The sequence below is a fragment of the Callionymus lyra genome, chromosome 4 (assembly GCF_982586985.1).
Source record: "Callionymus lyra chromosome 4, fCalLyr1.hap1.1, whole genome shotgun sequence".
NCBI lineage: Eukaryota > Metazoa > Chordata > Actinopteri > Syngnathiformes > Callionymidae > Callionymus > Callionymus lyra.
In genome coordinates this window covers 34,733,304-34,751,068 of record NC_141821.1, presented here as the reverse complement: position 1 = coordinate 34,751,068, position 17,765 = coordinate 34,733,304, and the positions used below count along the sequence as shown (strand labels likewise).

Genomic DNA, 17,765 nt, shown 5'->3' with positions numbered 1-17,765 from the left:
TTTTCACAAAATCAAAGTAGATTCATGTTCATGTTGTGACTTATAAAGATGCCAGTGGTCCAGATCAAATGAGACACAAAGACTATTAAAGTCAAAAATGATACAGAGACTCATCCAATGAGAGTAAAACTTTTATGTCGAAATGTAGTCGATGAGAGTTGAAGGGGAACAAAAATTGACATTAGAAAGATATATTGACCAAGAATGAAAAGCAATATTCCTATCAGACTCCTACTTCGTAATATACATAGAATACACAATTTGTCGAGACTACAACTCTACTGACGCCTGTACTGCTAAAAATCTGAAACAATGTTGAATGAACAAACACAACATTTTTTCGCTGTAGTCGTCATGAAAGATTCATTTCATGCCCATTCTTACATCTAGGTATGTGAGTAGAAACTAAATGTTTAGTGAATCCGACTCAGTCCAGCCTGGGAATGTAAATCCAGAATCACTGATCAAGGACCAGCTGCCAGAGCACACAACTGTATAACTTTACTCCTGAGCGAGGAGCAAATACAGGTCTAGCTGTGCTGCACTGATGATTCACACTTCCTGCATCAGATCAGGGTATATTTAGACCAGAAAGAGGGCTGTCATGGTCTATACACACAACCACACATGCAGACACACACATGCTTACAGGCTGTTACACACACACACACACACGCACAAACACACCAAAACACCCTCCGCCCTCTGTGATGAGCATTTAAAATAATTACTCTCGACCTCGTTCCATATCTTGCTTTTCCCCAGCCGCAAAATAAAATGATAATTCTTGGAGTGAGTCAGGGCTGCTGATTCCCGCGGGTTTTCTTCACGCTGTGTTTTTTAGCCAGGCTCCGTTGTCAGAGCTGGACGGGGAGTTAGAGACGGATATTGTTTTTAACAAGGCCCTCGCAGGATTACACTGAGCACACCGGAGAGATTTGGATAAAGGTGTGATCACTGTGTGTCTGTGCATGTGTTTGTGCTTTTGTGCATCTGTTTTTTCACAATAAAACAAGTTTGTATAAATATATAAATACACATTTTTCCTTTTGAGGGAGTTCATTTGATACATGATTCAAACGCATATAAATAATATTAATATTAGTGTTTAATCAACAAAAGCACAAGATAACATGAAAAATGAATACAAAGTATAATAAACGTACAGTAATTTCATTATTTGGTAAAACATGAAAAAAGAGTATTTGGGCTAAATTTTAGACCAAACTTGGCAACGAGCATAAAAAACATAAACATGCCTTTTGGAGTGTGAAGTGATGATTTTATTATAAGTTAAAACTTCCGTTCACTTTACAAAACTTAACTCCAGATCTCTTGTTACACGATTTATACCTGGGGCGTCCACCCAGATGGACATGACGTCTCCCCAGAGAGACCACCAGGAGGCAACTTGTACCACCTCAACTGGTTTCAAACTTCAATCCAGGCCCACTATCCAGAGTCTGTCCACAGGGAGAAGTGGGTTATATGCACCAGTTCTGTCTCGTATCATCTTTTCATCTGCCCTCCAACGTTTTCTAACTGGGTCCCAGAGTGCATAGAATTAACTTTTAGAAACTCATGATGCCGTGGCCACGACTCTCTGGCCCAGGGCTATTCAGCTCACATTTCCTGGGGGACAGATTTTGGAAGAGATGTCCAGCTCGTGAGCCGATCAACCGACCTCTGGAGAAATACACTAAGTTATAAATCATTGAACACTTTCTGTATTGAAATAGCAGCAGCTAGTTTTCAAAGTCCTGCTACTGCAAAACTACAGTTTCAGTGGCTTTTTGATAACACTATCATTATTTATGGCTGAATGGACCAGATCTCAAGTGAATTTCCCCCAAAAACCTCCCCATCAATCAACAACAACAAACATGGATGAAAGAATTATTGTTCCACAACAGCTATTGTTTTATGAAAGATTAAGAAGGAAAATGAGTCGTCAATTCTTTGTACATTTACTCTAAAGTAAGTAAGTTGAGAAATTACACAATTATTTGCTCTTGATATACTCGGAGCTTCCAAGAAAACATACCGTTTAACAAACTTTTGTTACAATGGTTGAAAGAAACCCAAAACTGCGGAGCTTACGCCATGTTTTCCTCGGAACTCACTTCTTGGCCAACAAAACCCTTTCCCTACAACGTCTTAATAGTTTCATTCATATTAACCACTAGAAGGTATAGACTTGATTATTCTTCATATTTCCCTCTACATCGTTCATAAAATCGGTGCATTGAGACTTGAAGAGACATTCCGTAATCATCTATATAAATATAATTGTGTTTTTGAATGCAAAGCACATGCACAAATGGATCAGTTTCCCAGATACTACGCTAACATTTATTTGTGAATTGGGTTATTTCAAAAACATGTCAAACTGAGACAGCTAGTTGTGCCTGTGCACGGATGTGTCCAAGGATTAGACAGATTCCCGATGGTGTCCTGAGAAGATCAGAGCCCACCAAGGACATTGAATGTTCTTTCATCGTGCTCGCCATGTTGGACTTATTCTTGTGTGGTTGGTGTGCTGAGAGAAAGCTTTTAAATACACACACCTTCCTCTTTTCTGGCCTAAGCATTACAGTGCCACATACAGGCCTGGCTCGTGTACTACAGGGAATTTGTTAATGTCCATCCCATCCTTTCCGATGGATATATATAAATATGCTTTTTTGTGGAGTATAAAGGACTTAAAGTGACAGATGAACAAACTTTTCAACTAGAAAAATGTATTTATCACATCTAATTTCAAGGGAAACACCACAGAAACTGAGCAATGTGTCTCTAATGTTCATTTTTCTTAGTGTTAAAACACTTCCCACCTACAGACGTGGGGTTTAAGTAAAGCAGGTATTGCATGATTTAAATGCTCTCCTTCCTCTTAGAGGATGAGGGGAACGGCAGTAAACTGCTGGTCTCTCATCTCATCAGCGACTGAGTGACACGCTGGTCTTCAGCAGAGGTCGCGAGCTGAGGAACAGAATGTTCTTTTTTCTCTCTGACACTTTGCTTTAAGTAGACAAACCGATCCGTCTCATTACGGTTTAGAAGTCCACATTGTGGAGGTACATCCTCATCTTTCTGTCTTTTCATCGGCGCTAAGATGGACGGGAGTCGCTCCCTTCTTTCTGTTTAAGTGGCTGTAGTTAATATTCTGAGCAGCCGGGCTCGTGTTTGCAGTGTTGCAGCATTGTTCTGCATCCCAATAACAACCGGTGGAAACGCTGCTGTCTAAGTAGGGAGTCGATCTGCTGTGGCTGTCAAGGTCGAGTTATGTAATGACAACAACTGCTCCCTAAATGATGAGGCTGTGAGAGAACAAGTTAGACTTTTGCAGAGATCTTTGATGGATGTTTACATTTGTTTATGTAACATGTCATTTCATGCGGAAGCAAATTACAGGAAAGTTAAATGAACTGAAGTAAACGTGTTGTTTATTTCTTGAGTGTTGCTGACACTGTTTTATCACCAACAGAGTTACTCACTCGATCCTGGAAAACCCTAATGATATAATAATCACTTTCTATTTTCTTCTCACACATGTTTGACCTTTTTTTTTACTCAGATGTTTGGTTCGCATCTTCAGAATTTGCTCCAGTTTGCTACACATTTAAGAGGATTTCTCCAGATGATCCCATTATAAATGTCAACATAGCTTATACACGCCAACAAGTTGTCAAGTCTTAGAGCTTCTTCTTCCTCGTAATAGAACCCTAACTCTGAGCTGTTTCTTGAATAGAATCAAACACTTGTTTGTTTGTAAGAGGATATATATACTGTATATAGCATTTGCAACATCATTAATAACAATGAGATCAATCATCAGGTTCAACCAGTTCCACCTCTCTTGAACACTGCAAGAGTTTTTCAACACGGCAGTGAAAAAACCTTAAATGTCAATAAATGTTTCCTTTGTTTGCTATTAGAAGATATTCATTTCCATCCTAACCATTTAGTTATCAGTGTATGGAAGGAAAATGTTCTTTACCCTCACAATTGCACTTAGAACATGTTTACTTCATAAGACCTTTTAGTTTCAGTATGATTTGGGGCTTAGTGTCTGTTCTGTTTTTCTATTGCATATTTTCATTCTTTTACGTACTGACACCACAAAACAAAAACAATGTAAATAATAGTTTCCGATTATGAATAGGAAGTGAGAGGGTTGGTGCTGTGATTTACCTTATGAGTCTATTTTAATACATGTTAAATATAAACATATTATTTCTTAAATTCAAGGAATTTTTGAAAATGATCATTGAAGTCCATTCATCTAGTTCTGAGGTAGACAGATACTGTATATGGCAACAACAACACAAGTTTCTTGATATTTTTATTAAGCAAAATAAATCAGTTAACCTACAGTAACACAGAAAACAAAACCACAATGAACATTGATAGTATGAGACGGATACAAATATCTTATACTAATTGAAGTGGATGCTGAGGAGAAATGCAATAGCCAAGAGTCAGTTGAATAAGATGCCTTTTTTGGTTTATATATTTGTTAATCTGACTTTTAAAGATACAGTGCTTCACCTACCACGAACCTTACTGCACGTCAACGGTACAACATTTTTCTGTACTGCAGAATGAAGTCACATAGAAGAACTTGACTTGCAGATGATGTGATTGTTAGTTTTGTTAATGGTGGTTAATGTGTCTCCATTTGATACCCGCGATGAGTGGTTCTACAGCACCTCGGCAGCTCTAACGTCTCTCAATACGCAAACCTTTCTTTCAACTTCAAACCTTCCGTCCTGCACCGTCTCAATGTGAGAATGGAAGCGGAAGTGTATTCTGGTTTTGGGACTCGGCCACGTTTGGTGTGATAACCAAGCGACGTGCGATGTTTCTTTGGGAGTCTCCAGATGGACGAGACGAGGTGGTGACTGGGAAGAGTGTGGGCCGAGTGTCTTACTGGGGGGCTCTGCTTTCTGAGCGGAAGCGGCTTCATCACATGTTTGAATTTAGACCATCAATCTTGACCGTCTGTCCTTTCATTTGGAAATGCATTCGTACATCCATCCATCCTTCCATGCATCCATCCATCCATCACCTTTACATCCGTCTATCCATCCATGTTTGTCCGTTCGTTCATTTGACTCTTCATCCATCCATCCCACTGTCTATCCATCCATCCATCCATCCATCCATCCATCCATCCATCCATCCATCCATCCATCCATCCATCCATCCATCCATCCATCCATCCATCCATCCATCCATCCATCCATCCATCCATCCATCCATCCCTCCCTCCATCCATCCATCCATCCATCCATCCATCCATCCATCCATCCATCCATCCATCCATCCATCCATCCATCCCTCCATCCATCCATCCATCCATCCATCCAGAGCTAACACTTCTTTTGAAAGGTGCACTTGTTGCTTCCCTACTCGATGGTCGTCCAGATGTCAACGGGCTGCATGGAAATAAATCTGGAGATGATACCTCTGACTGTTTGCTGTAATATCTTGGTTCTGTCTCTTAAACTTGTAGGACACAGATTGTCTAGGAAGCCATTGTTGACCTGTTAAGGGTAATCAGATATCTTAGAATTTGATTAAAAATGGGTGATTTTATCATTGAATCACTTTGAATCTGTACTCACTGTTTGCTCACTTGTGTTTCTAACCCGACTTGGCTCTGCGGTCTGACCTTGAGCTCCTCAGCACATTCAAAAAGAGGTCATTTGGCTGCTTGACTCTCTGCGGTCGTGCTCTAAACCTCCAATCACACCTCACAAGAGCAGCGAAAATCAAATGTCTGAATCATTTAGCGCAGGCCAGAGAAAAGGTTGCGCCTGCCTATTTATGGGTCCTCTGTTGCCCCGGTGACGCTGCCATCTTTAATTCATGGCAGTTGTCTGCGTTGTCGCCCGGAGCCGGCAGCTGAGTAAGAGTGACCTGCTTGCTCGGGAATTCCGTGTTGAATTCTTTGGAAAGTTGGTGATGAATGTGTTTGATTACACTCCTGGATGTCACGTTGCTTCACATCAGCCTCCCTCTTCAATCAGACTGATCCCGAACCGCCCGAGCAGCTACTTTCCCAGAAATGATTCATGTCCTAAATAACTTTTTTTTACTCTTTTCTACTCTGAAAAATTAAGGCCACTGTTGGTCAGACCATCAGAAGTTTTGTTAAGATTGTGATATTTCAGTTTTTGAGTTTGGTGTTACTGAAATGTCAAATGCATATTAAGTCGTCTTTTTAGACGTGATATAATGGAAAATGTTTCTAAAGGCACCAAGCAGGATGTTGAAATAATCAATAGAATTTCCATCTTTATCACTAATAACATTTACAGGAGAATGTAATATAATGCATAAACAAATATACTATTATAGGATTTAAATATACATATACATTTCAAACTACGCAACACAGGGAGAACATACAAACTCCACAGTTCCCTCACGATTCACAAGTTGACCTTCTTGCTGTGAGGCAATCGTGCTAACAACACGTGGACCCTAGTTTTAATCTCCAAGTCAACAAATAGCCTGGTAAAAAAAATAAAAATAAAGGTTTTTGTGAATTTCCATACATGGGTAAATTGTTGTGAAATGTTCTTGTTTAGAAATTGCAAATTGAAAATAAAGTGCAGATTTACAACTACAATGACATTGAAACATGCATTATGTGAGTCTGAACAAATGAATGCCTTAAATACACTTTGTACGTAAGGCATTTATAAAAAGTGTATGAATGCCTTAAATACAAGGCATTAATACATATAAACTCATGATGTGAGCTCATAAAATGGAGTGGGCACACTATATATATACAGTATATTTATATATATATATATATATATATATATATATATATATGTCACTTAGAAATTTCCTTATTTTTGAAAGAAAAGCACTCTTTTTTTAAACAGTGCTTTAAACTAATCTAAGTTTAAACTAATCTATACATTGCTAATGTGGTAAATGACTATTCTAGCTGCAAATGTCTGTTTTTTGGTGCAATATCTACATGTGTATAGAGGCCCATTTCCAGCAACTATCACTCCAGTGTTCTAATGGTACAATGTGTTTGCTCATTGGGTCAGAAGGCTAATGGATGATTAGAAAACCCTTGTGCAATTATGTTAGCACAGCTGAAAACAGTTTAGCTGGTTAGAGAAGCTATAAAACTGACCTTCCTTTGAGCTAGTTGAGTATCTGGAGCATCACATTTGTGGGGACGATTAAACGCTCAAAATGGCCAGAAAAAGAGAACTTTTATGTGAAACTCGACAGTCTATTCTTATTCTTAGAAATGAAGGCTATTCCATGCGAGAAATTGCCAAGAAACTGAAGATTTCCTACAACGGTGTGTACTACTCCCTTCAGAGAACAGCACAAACAGGCTCTAACCAGAGTAGAAAGAGAAGTGGGAGGCCCCACTGCACAACTCAGCAAGAAGATAAGTACATTAGATTCTCTAGTTTGAGAAATAGACGCCTCACAGGTCCTCAACTGGCAGCTTCATTAAATAGTACCCGCAAAACACCAGTGTCAACATCTACAGTGAAGAGGCGACTCCGGGATGCTGGCCTTCAGGGCAGAGTGGCAAAGAAAAAGCCATATCTGAGACTGGCCAATAAAAGAAAAAGATTAATATGGGCAAAAGAACACAGACATTGGACAGAGGAAGATTGGAAAAAAAGTGTTATGGGCGGACGAATCGAAGTTTGAGGTGTTTGGATCACATAGAAGAACATTTGTGAGACGCAGAACAACTGAAAAGATGCTGGAAGAGTGCCTGACGCCATCTGTCAAGCATGGTGGGGGTAACGTGATGGTCTGGGGTTGCTTTGGTGCTGGTAAGGTGGGAGATTTGTTCAGGGTTAAAGGGATTCTAAATAAGGAAGGCTATCACTCCATTTTGCAACGCCATGCCATACCCTGTGGACAGCGCTTGATTGGAGCCAATTTCATCCTACAACAGGACAATGACCCAAAGCACACCTCCAAGTTGTGCAAGAACTATTTAGAGAAGAAGCAGGCAGCTGGTATTCTATCTGTAATGGAGTGGCCAGCGCAGTCACCAGATCTAAACCCCATTGAGCTGTTGTGGGAGCAGCTTGACCGTATGGTACGCAAGAAGTGCCCATCCAGCCAATCCAACTTGTGGGAGGGGCTTCTAGAAGCATGGGGTGAAATTTCTCCTGATTACCTCAACAAATTAACAGCTAGAATGCCCAAGGTCTGCAATGCTGTATATTGCTGCAAATGGAGGATTCTTTGACGAAAGCAAAGTTTGAAGGAAATTTTTTTTTATTTCAAATAAAAATCATTATTTCTAACCTTGTCAATGTCTTGACTATATTTTCTATTCATTTTACAACTCATGGTGGTAAATAAGTGTGACTTTTCATGGAAAACACAACATTTTCTGGATGACCCCAAACTTTTGAACGGTAGTATATATATATACTGTATATATATATATATATATAAACACACACAAATATATTTTGGATTAATTCAAAAGTTAAAAGACTCTGATTTTGTTGTTATATTTGTTCCCTGAATCGGAATAACAATTTCCGGTTGGATCAGGATTGAGCCAAGTTCCTACAACATTAGCTGGAACCGCACTGCTACTTAGTCGACTCCCCAGGATGATGTTACATGAAAGTTTGAGCCACTTTTACTTTCAGCACTATTGCACAAGCTTCTCAGACTCACTGTCAGCCGGATCCTAATTTGTGTGCAGGTGGTGTTACTGTGAGCTGCAGGTTTTATTACAACCATTTATATTAACTCTGTTGGGAAATTGCCTTTTTGGCTGACAGCACAGGTGTGTGTGATGGTACATGACCTTGCTCAAATCTTTTAATAGTAATTAAAGAGATGTCCGCGACTGCAGAGAGAGATTGTCCTGAAACTACAGAAGAAGTCGGGAGTGTCTGGCCTAATGGCTGCAGTCCCAGCATCCTCCTTGGCTGAGAAGAGTCTGCAGATGGCCCGGTGGTACCGGCCAACCACCTGTGAGGGGAATTCAAGCACCTAGTCTGTCTTTTTGCTCAAGTCTGATTCATTAGCCAGGCAAGGTCAAAGGTTTAAAAAGTCATTATTTTTATGGAGGGCTTATTTTACCCTCTTGGTTAGGTTAGCCACGTTATCTTAAATAATTTCCAAAAATGATAAACTAGATGATAAACATGTGACACTAAATTATCATACATTTGGAGGGACGGGAAGAAATATATTATATAATTTAAAATAATATATATATACATGTATATATTATTTTCCGCTAAACAAACAACCCACAGACTTCCTTGATCTTCTACATTTGCAAGTTTCTGATTGTCCCTGAACACACCACCCATGACAATGTCGATGTCTGTGTCAACCTGTTGGCGTCAATACAAAATGATCAGGTTTCTGACAGGAAAAATATGAGGCAGCACACATCAAGTATGGCTTCATGGGCACACAGAAAAATAGCCACCATTCCAATAAATGCTTAACAAATAATACAAACATAAATCCAAGAAAGTAATTACAGTGTAATAAAATTATAATTACGTAATGTTATGTTTATGTTGTAAAACATTTGCTGTTTTTTGTCGATTTTGGGGGCTTTGGGATGGTGAAGTTTGAGATACCGTTTACTCGACAAAAATGAATAGAAATCAAACCACCTTGAAAAGCAAAACATATATGAATATATAAGGAGTTTTTTTTTTTTTTAATAAATAGTTGCAAAAACAATGTTATTTTATATGCAAAAAAAAGATTAAAATAAAACATTTTCAAAAGACTGATGAAACATGATTAACTCAATAATAAGTAATAAAGACTAATCAAAATGTAAAGAGAGCATGAAAGCATTCATAGTCGTTGAGATGATCTGCTGTAAAGATGGAGGCTATATTCGAAGATACGTACCCCGACAATCCCTCACTCTCCAATCATCCAGAGAGACCGGATCGTGATCTCTATGACCTGTTTTGAAATTGAACATCACGATTAGAGCGGGATGATAATCAAAGTACATCATATAGAAGGAGAAAAGTCAGATTAAGAGAAGAGGAGGTTATCCAAACATTAAGTGACGTTTTAAAATAAGTTTTGAGTTAAAGATTTTAAGACAAAAGTTCCACATATTCGTTGTCAAAATGAACCATGTTTTTATCCACTTCAGGTAACATAGAGTGATAGTTTGCATCCAAATACCTCCATGGTACTTGTATGTAATGTCCTTCTTGTATTGAAGCTTCTACGTGAGGAATGGTTGTATATATTAATAATCCCAAACCTTTGTCGACATGAGGCTAAGAAGAAAATAAGTGAGGTTTGAAATTGGGGTGAACTGTCACTTTAACAACTGACATAACTTGCACCGTGACTGAACATACAGAACATGACAGAAGCAGGCGAAACCACTTGTATATCCGTGCACGTCATCTAAATCCCTGCAGCACTTCCACAGTGATGAGCTCCTGTGATTGACCTGTGTCGGGGTTGACATGGCAACACAGCAACACTTCTTCAGTAGAAATCCTCATCTTTTCCAAGGTCACCTTCATCTCTTCAGTGTTTCAGTTGAAAAATTATTTTATCATCCAGATCAGACCAGATGTAAAAAAAACAGCAAAACAAAATCAGTGTTCTGTTTTCTGCCTGAAGTGATCAGCCACGTCCTCTATTATTATGCTTTAATTAAAAGTTGCCATTTTAATCATCTATGGCGTATGGAGGAAGAGGACGTGCTGTTATCAGTCCAGTGTACCGGCGCACACAACACTCGCTCGGCTTTGTTAGCTATGCTATTAATTGGAAAGTACTAATTAAACTCGAGGGCTGACAAAGAATCCTGGGAAAGGGAAGGACTTGAGGAGGGAAGCAAGAGAAGCAAAAGTTGACTCGACTGACACTGTGACGTGGTGAGATACACCGGCAGACCAGATTGTGAGGCTCTGAACTAAACTGATAAAAGAAAAGACTTTCACATAAATGGGAATACAAAAGATAAGAAGGAGTAGCACATCAAGGTGGACGTCCAAGTGATCTCTTATCTTTTAATTAATCAATATTTAAGGTTGATCAATTATCTTTGGGTCAATCTACAAAACTGATCGCATTTGTACTTGTTTCTAAACAATTAATAATCATCATCCACTGTTCATTTCAGTTCTTTGTTCTTATAAACCAAGGCACGTACGCTTCAGTCTGTACGTCTCACTTTCCTCCTTCTCAAGAGATCTGAGCAAACAAACCAAACAGCGTCATGTTTCTCCCAAACGACAACGCAAGAGAACAATTCCTCTCATTGAAAAAGTCGGTTCCATCAGTAAGAAGCAATTAGGAGCCTTCCCGCTTCTCTAATCTCATTATCGATAAAGGCCGCGCCTCTTCCTCTGACTATTCTTTATTCATGGCCACGAGCTTCTGGTTACCGTCCAGCGAGGCTTCCCGGTCAAAAGTTGCATCCCATTTTCTGCTGAATGGCTGCGGAATTGAAAGCGACGAGAAACGGTTGGACCAGATTTTTAATATTTGTTTTGCAACGACGTAGATGCAGAAATATGTAATGTCTGTCTGGCTGCAGCAAAACAATATATTTGTATTCATTCCTGAACGTAACTCTGAGGGATGATACGGAATATTCCTGATCAACTGTTATTCAAGATGTTGTTTGACATAAGGAAGATCATATTTTGCAAGTGTTCTCAATATAGAGTGATTTCACTTCAAATCATAAAGGCCACCCTCAAGACAGCTCAACTTCTTTATTTCAACAAGTCTGTCAACAAGAAGTCCAGAAATAGCGACAAATCAACGACACTTATTTAAGTCAAATAGAGATTGATGGGTGTACACTGGTCTTTTTCTGAAACATCTCACCACATTCTTCATGTCCTGAACTACATTTTTATTAACTCCTTTGGAGCACTTTAGAAATACTATGCCGAGTATCTTGCTAATGGGTCAACTCTGGGTTTTAAATGCAACAGCTATAACCTAAATGACTAACATAGAAGTTGTTAGGGTCAGGATATTAAATGGTTGAATTCAACATTTAAAATACAACTTTGAATTTTTTTTAATTGAAAATTGTTGTTGGTTTAAGCACTATTATTAGCACCATGATTAGCTGAAAGTTCCATCAAGAAGCTTGGTACTCTTTTGGTATTGTCTGGTGGCACTGTTTTTATATTGAATGTAAAATTTACGAATTAAAATTAATGAATTTAAAGAATTATTGATAATTAGAAAATCAAACTATATGTGAACTATATACCGAAATATTCGATTTTTTTAACTGAAAAATTAAACAAACGTATTCAATTCCTGAGCAAAACAAAATCATTTAAAAAATAAAAATGTTAAACATTTAAAATGTTAGATTCAAACAATGTACATCAAGAGATTCATATATAGACATAAAAAACGCTCCCAATCTTGCAAACCTTCCTCACAGTTCAGACAACATGTGAACGGACTTATTTCCATCAGCTAAAATTGCTTTAAAAACGGTCAATTTTGTCCTTCAAATCAAAAACAATAATATTAAAGGTTAGAGTGAAAATTGTTGTTTCCTGCTGTGAGTGTAATTTTCTTTTCATTTATGCGAGCAATTTTTGAAATAACTTGTATTTTATGGTCAACAGTACTGCGGAGTCACAAACAAAATACTTGCCAGCAGAGGCAGAGGGCCAAATGAAATCTGACCGAGAGCCGTAGGTGGCCTTAGGGCCATACTTTGAACACGCCTGATATAACCGATTCTGTGACATTTCATTCTACAGAGCATTCATCCTTATTCTACTGCCCTGCTCTCTGTCTTCTGTCCACTATCTCCCCACAGTATCTCTCTATCAACGTCTCTGTTAAAGCTGCAAACATAAATCTCAACTTTCCTTCAGGAACTACATCTGGGCAGCTTCACCTGCTCAGCTCACCGAGCAGAACAATCGGTGTCCTTCGTGTTGCAACTCCCACGTGTGAATGTGAACACAGCAAACAACTGGCCATAACACTGCTGCCATCTGCTCGCTTATTAGCCTGGAACAGCCCAGGCATTACCGCCCATTAATATTCATGCAACATTGATGTGTGGCTACGCTGGTGGACTTTGCGGTGTGAAGTGGCATCAATGACAGAGTAGCTTCGTAAATGACCTACTTTAAGTCGTGGACTTCAAATCACTGTGATGTTTGTGTGTACATTGGTAATATTTCTCTATGCTAGTATTTATATTTAGCTCCATGCTTCCTATTGTGAAGAGTCCCACATTTAAGGCATCTTACATCTTTTAGCAGTCAGGAGTCTAACGAAATGTATAGCAAAGTAAAATAAAAATGACAAAATGTTAGCTAATTTAGAATCTATTAGACTTTTTGAAGTCATTGACTTGTATGGTCTCTCACCACTATTGCTTACAGGGCCAGTTAAATTAAGAACTAGAGAAAAATCAGAAAGCTTGACTTGAAAAAAAAACAACATACTTTGATCTTTTTTTTTATCCACTACTATATGTTGCCATAAAGTTATAGTTTATCATTATTGCTCTTATTGTTTCTTATCATTTTATTATTATTATTTACCGTTAGTCATTATAGTTTTATTATGATTATGTGTCATTATTTATTGTTTTTACTAGGTTAACAATTTTTATCATATATATTTTTTGATTATTTGTTTTTTAATAGTCTTTTTCACTTCCTGTTTCTACTTTGAACAACAACTCAAATTAGCCCACTGTAGTATGAATTAAGGTTTATATTATTATCAGAGAGACATCAATCATGTAAGTTGTTTTATTTATTTGACTGAGTTATGCGTTTTTTAAAGCCATGTGAAATGTGTTCCTTGTCATGCACTGTCTCAGTGCTTTTCTGTTCTCCAATAATTCAGACTTCCATTGTCGCATGTTGGTTATTTCACATCAATTGAATCAATTGTGTTGTGTGTTTTTGTGTTCTTACACATGATTTGTCTTCTTCTAGGCTGCCTGTTTGAAGACGAGCTCTGCGCACGCTACGAGTTCTGCGTCAACGGTAATTCACAAGCATGTTAATAATATACAGCTGCTTCTTATATATCTTCTTTTTTTCCTTTTTCAAAGACTTTTAGAATAGTGGATTAGTCTTGTTCTCAGTGTGAGCACGGAATGAATTGAAATGTTTCTTTTTCAAGCCACATAAGGCTTCGTCAACAGACCATCTTGATGTCTCTGTGTCAGCGGTTGCCATGACAACGTGTCACCTGCTGTATGAAAAGGAAAATGTCGGGGCTCTGCTTTGTGTGTGTTGCACAGCGTCGTCCAAACAGCAGGACGTTAATTCGAAGGCCCGTGGCAGCTTGTCGATACTGAGAATCATCAAAGAAAAGGTTAAAGAATTCTTCTGACACCGGAGCAGCTGTTGAAGAGACAGTTAGGTTTGACAGGATGTCACAGACATAATGATTTAATTACCTTTCTCAAATTGTCACGACTAATCCAATGAAGCCAGAATAAGCTCTACTTGTTGTCCGATACAAACTAACTTGAAAGAAGCCAATTTGTAGACAATTGTGATTAGAACAGTTTTATATTTCAAATGTTCTACTTGTATTGGGTTGGTAATTTGTATTTGTAATCCTATCCAGGATAACTCCACAACATACAGTTGTAATTTATTGTTGTGTTCATTCATTTTCTCCCCCCACTTGGATCTATTGATAATCAATGACTTCCTGTTTTACCCTGCAAAATGCATTCATCATTGTCCTCAGTCAATATGCTGTGAAGCATAACTATTACAGCAGAAAACCAAACAGAGAACATTTAAACCTACAGATAAAATTATGAAAAATAATATTTGATCAAGGCTAAGATAACATTTAGCCCTTTAATTCAAATGAACTAAAATGTACCAGAAGGAATAACACTTCTTCACATACAATTTTTAAATTCCTTCATCAAGAATTAGCAAAAAAAACCTCTCTCACTTAGTTTACGGAACAATGTTAACTCACATTATTACTTTTAAACCTTTGGTTCAAGATCCTGGATAGTTATTATTTACAGTATCTGAACTTCCTTTTGTCATTATACGGTTGTTAGGCGGAATAATCACAGAAATTAATTCCAAACATCGTAGAATAACTTAATAAACAAGAGTTTATCTAAAAGTCTTCCTCTCCAAGATGCAGTAAGTCCCTCATCATGATTATGTTTTTAACTTATTACTTTGTAAAGTTCTCCTCCATTTGGAATTTCGGAAAACGAGAGGTTACGAGAGGAGTCCATTGTGACAAAATAATGGCCTCACTCCTCCCCCCACCAGCTGTAATTACAGCCGCTTTGTTTATTCAACAAGTCCCTTGGAGGTTCTGGGATATTAAGATGCACAGTAGCAAACCAATCACAGCAGAGTGGGTGTGGTTATGGTAAACTAGATTAAATCTCCAAAACATGAGGATTCTCGGTGGGCAAGGCTTAAACACCTTTTCTAATGTAAATATTTAAATCATATCATGTTTACTTTTTTTTACAAATCCTAGTGGATTACATCTGGATAGAGTCTGTTATAACCCAAAGCAGCTTTTCCATATGATTTTACACTGAGAATAAGTAAGAAACAACAACCTGAGGAGCGCAGAATACTGGAGGACTGACTTGCTGACACAAGGTGGATAATAATCTCAGAGTCAAGGTCACAAGGGTTAAGAGATGTATAGAAAAAATAGAATCAATTCTGGAGGACACAGATTTCACCATCTTTTTCACACACATATTGTCTACAAAAGTCAAAGTAATTGTATAAGATTACAATGCTTAGTTACTCAATGCATTTAAACCTTATTATCATATCTAATGTTAAAACCTATAATGGCTTAACTGAAGGTTATAAATGTTGTTACAGGTCTATAACAACATAAAAAGGTAAATTGAAGGGTTGATGAGGTGTGACTTCTGGACCGTTTTCTTGACCCTCCAGGACCAGTTAGCTCAGAGCCGAGTGTTAGAGACAAACATGAATGAGACATCCTGAAACTACTATAATGTCTTTAAAACCAAAGCAAAGTCTGCAATAAGGAAACATGAAAATATTCCCAGAAATCCGCAATATTGAGTGGATAGTTTGTTTAAACCTTATATTGAATTAAAAAAGGTAAGTACGCTGCTCTTATATCAGTGGTGAGTGAGTAAAAACAACTGGGTCTGTCGCTTCAACTCTTCTCCCCAAAGAACTAACCTGGTTATTTCTGGGTTTGGCCTGAGTTGGGCTGCAGTGGCGCAGAAAAGAGCCAATTTGAGCCAAAATAAAACTAAGAAACAGTCGGAATGCCTCAGAGGCTTATTGTTTCATAAAATTACATTTAAATGAAATTAGTTTCATTTTTCTTCAACCGAGCAAAACATTGTACTTTAAATTGGACTCAATTATTATTATATATTTTAAATTATTCATGTTTTTAAATTTCACAGGCACATGCTATATTTTTTATATTAAGATTTGCCCACAAATGCTACCATTTTTTTCCCTAATGACTACAAAACCTTTTAAATATTTAGCAATTGCTGACCTATATTAGTCTATTACACCCCTGGACTTTCTATTTGGGTGGTTGGCAAAAAAGTTGAAACTTTCAAAATGCTGAAAAACAAGGCAGGAGAATGTAACAATTATTAAAATTTAAAAAAAGACACAGAAAATAAAATGCAAGAGTAGAGATGGTTTCATCTGTGATCTGTCCTCCAGTTGAAGCCGGTTTGCCTCCATCAAAGAATTAACCAACAGCGTTTTATTGATCCGTGGTCAGGTCGCAGCCACTGAGGCCGAGGTAGTCCAAACTGTAATTTAAGATTGAGGTAAGAGTTCGATCTGCGCGGCAAACAGAGCGACTCAGCACAAGATACAACACCATATTTGAGCTGGAAATAAAATCCATAATGAGCAAACAATCTGCTGAAGGGACAGAAGTGAAAACATGAGCAAACACTTTGTGTTGACAAGAAGGCAGTGTTTCATTAGTAATATAGGAGGTCCTGTCATAAATGAAGCACAAGCTTGTTTTGAGTATAAGTAATCATACATTTGTTGATGGGCTTAAATGGTGTGTAAATGACCCTAAATCCGTCTAAACATCCAGAAAAATGCAAAAAGCATCCAAGAGCGTCAACTAACAACACAAACCCATAATAAACGCTTGATCAAAGGCTTGCAATATGCTGAATGATGTGATTTTTTCTTCTATCAAATTGCGTCAATTATGTTCATCCCCCCCATTATTCTTAATCCCTATTTTCACTTCAAGTGAAAACTTGACATGAATATTTTAGAGTAATTGATGACTTTTTGTTTTACAGCAGCTTAATATCTGTCCTTCTCTGAACTTGTAATTGTTACACTCTTTCACTCGGATGGCTCAGTATGACACAATCATAATGGACGACTTAATATCTAACTAGAAAAGCACTTAAAGACAGCAGACCTCTCCCAAGATGATACTTTGAAAGCTCAATCTTGATAGGTGGCTGGTCTCCAATGTGGTGTTAAACTCTGATTTGTCAGGTTCTGGAAACGTGGGAAGAAACCAATAAGAGAACAGAACTTGTCTGAAGCTGAAGTACGCTCATATATTAAAATAGCTAATGCAACAAAGTAGAAGAAATGAACAGAATCATTAAAATCACCAATTTTATTTTCCCACATGTTCATGATGATTTAAGAAACCATTTCAGTTTGCGTAAAGACTTTGATTCTCTTCGCCACAGTTTAACAGTTTCGACGTGTCCAACATGCTAT

General features: G+C 37.8%; 1 protein-coding gene across 1 annotated transcript in view; it reads left to right on the top strand.

Moving 5' to 3' along the window:
- The window catches only part of ptprn2 (protein tyrosine phosphatase receptor type N2), a 145,422-nt gene that overhangs the window by 1,751 nt on the left and 125,906 nt on the right, over positions 1-17,765 (top strand). Inside the window, exon 2 of the mRNA XM_087789989.1 lies at positions 13,977-14,027. Within this exon, the coding sequence (XP_087646115.1) occupies positions 13,977-14,027 (51 nt within the window). The remainder of the gene's footprint in view (positions 1-13,976; positions 14,028-17,765) is intronic.